Here is a 2603-nt window from a genome sequence, read left to right as displayed (position 1 = left end):
CATATTAATCCCTGAAAGGGCACAATTAACCTCTAAATTTAACAAAGAAAAAATCATATTAATTGAAGCTAAGGAATCCAAAATAAAGTCTAAGGCTAACAGCCCCTATTATCTACTAACAACTAATTTTCCTCTTTACTTTGTAGCTATCATCAACATCAAAACACCCAAAATTCTGTCAAAAAAACCAAACATATATATTTACAGTTTTATAGTTTTTTGTTTGGTGTTCATTTTTCATGCAGACAAAACCTAGAAGTGAGGGAAAAGGGAACACACAATCCCATATGTAATAATAATATTCCATTGTTTTTAGTTCAAAAAACAAATACCCCACTCAAAAATAGCTGATTGCCAACCAAGAAAGCTCAAAATTTTCAATCTCCAACTCAAAAATCATCAAATCTCATAGACAAGACTTTGCTCCAAAAAGTAAAAGGAAAAAACCCAAATCTTTTTTTTACACAAATAGGATTAATTTGTTTGTTTCCCCAATTACAAGCATCCATGAGTTAATTAGATCCCAAAAGAAAGAGAAGGAAGAAGAAAGAAATATCTTAAATTGAAAAGAGAAGAGAAGGGAAAGAAGCTAATTAAAAGTATACAACATCCACACATAAGGAAGAAGAAGAAGATGTAATTAACAATAATAATAAAAAGAAGGGTTCATAAGGTTCAATGGCTGACCTTCAAATGCCAACTCGGCTCAACCGTTAAGGCATCCGAAACCTTCTCTATTCAAACCGGTTAGTCGATTCCCGATCCGCGCTACTCTTTTTTTTTTGTTCTTTTTTTTTTTCCAAATCTAAACATTGACAGAGATTTGATGGATGGGGGTGTTCTTGATTTCTTTTTTCCTCTTCAAACCCTCAAATGGGGTAAAAATTGTGTGTCAGAAGGGTGGAAGTTGAACATTTTGCATATGAAGAGGCAAATTCAAGAACGGAAGGCCGGAATTTGATGGGTCTTGAAATGGGTTGTTGTTGTTGCTGCTCACTCCGCCACCGCTGCCACCGCCGCCACCGGACGATGGTTGTTGTACTTGTAGCTGCTGCTGCTGATCCTCCTCATCCAGTGGCAATCTCTCGTACGCCACATTAGTAAACGAAGCAGCAATCAAAATTACCGGTCCGGCCGCCGTTAATTCTCCGGCCACCGTTCCCCCCACCACCTGCCCTTGCCCTCCGGCCAAAAATATAGTCAAACTGGTGGCGCCCGGCGGAGCCGGCGGCGGAAGAAAAGATCCAGAGAGTGATAAAATCTCAAACCTCCCATGAAGGGTCAGCACTGCCCCGGCCGCCGCCGGCTGCCGGAGGCTGACATTTGTGACGTTGCCGCTGCCACTCAGAATACAGATCCCTCGCTGCCGGCGGCGAGCGTAAGCAGCGACGCAATCAAAGATGTCGCAGCCGCTGCCGACCTCTAGAATATGGACGCGTAGTGTGTTGGCGCTCTCGCGCGTGATGATCACCGGCGGCTTCGGCTTGTTCTTAGAACCGGGTGGCCGGCCCCGGGGGCGGCGGCCAACGATATCCCCCGACCCGGAGAAGGGTTGATGGGGATCATCGTCGTCGTGATCGCCGCCACCGCCCGAGGAGAAATGAGCTCCATGATTTGCTGGATCATCTCCAGGCGTTTGGAGGTGAGCTAGATATCTACTTCCTAAATCCAACCCAGCCATAGGCACATAAAAAAAATCTAGAGAAAAGTAAAGAAAAAATATAAAAAAAAGAACAGAAATAAAATTTAAAATTCAGAGAGGGAAACAGAAATCAGAATGAAAATGAAATTGAAGGAGAAAATTTTGAGGTTTTTGTTTATATAAGAAGAAGAATTTGGAGTGCAAAGAAAGGGAAGAAGAAGAGAGGAAGAAAGAGGGGATGGAGAGAGATCAAAACGCAGTCATTTCTCTCACTCCCAAAAGTCTTATGAATATTTATATGAAAAAATCATTAATTGGTCCAATTTTTTCCTTTTTTATGTTTTCAACTTCTTGTTGTTATTATTACTTTTTTAAAGTCTCTAATTTCTTATTGGTGTTCACGTTCTAACACGACTCTCAGTGGTTGAGCGTGGAACAAACGCGATTTGTATATGCTTCAAAGTAAAGTAGTGTTTGGGAAGTGCTCTCTTAAATACCCGTCACCTATCCTCTTATTTATAAAGAGAGTAATATCTTTGGATTGGTTCGAATGAATCGATTCGATTGAATTCAATCGGCAATAATGCTATCGAAATAGTGTTAGCGCAGGATGATCAAAATGGTTAAGAAAAGCCAATATACTATGCTTGCTCGATTTGAGTTTACTTGGTTTAAATGGGGTGGTTTGACCATGCTCCGATTTGGTGTTGCTTGGGTAATCCAATAACCCTTGAGTGGTTGGGTGGTTTCACCCTGATTCGGGTCGAGCATTCCTGTTTTGTGATCTCACTTCGGACGTAATTTTACACTCACGACAACTGTGTTGTTGTTATTATTAGAATATTACATCATATACCTGGTTGAAGATCCAAACCTTCTACTCTTTAGAGAAAATAAAGATGTTGATCTTAATTAACTACTAATTTATTTACTAGGAAGGAGGGATGGAGAGAGATAGAGG

At 40.8% G+C, this 2603-nt stretch overlaps 1 protein-coding gene across 1 annotated transcript; it reads right to left on the bottom strand.

The window, feature by feature from the left end:
- Positions 1-433: 433 nt before the first annotated feature.
- On the bottom strand, positions 434-1898 carry GIK (Putative AT-hook DNA-binding family protein). Its single transcript, XM_022289704.2, has one exon. It carries the CDS (start codon positions 1679-1681, stop codon positions 893-895), a length of 789 nt encoding a protein of 262 aa, XP_022145396.1. The 5' UTR covers positions 1682-1898; the 3' UTR covers positions 434-892.
- Between the last annotated feature and the right edge of the window lie 705 nt (positions 1899-2603).

This window comes from Momordica charantia (assembly GCF_013281855.1).
Source record: "Momordica charantia cultivar OHB3-1 chromosome 10 unlocalized genomic scaffold, Mcharantia_2.0 BLBB01000010.1, whole genome shotgun sequence".
NCBI classification, from domain to species: domain Eukaryota; kingdom Viridiplantae; phylum Streptophyta; class Magnoliopsida; order Cucurbitales; family Cucurbitaceae; genus Momordica; species Momordica charantia.
The sequence above is the reverse complement of the archived record's forward strand: the minus strand, read 5'-3'. Positions and strand labels throughout refer to the sequence as shown.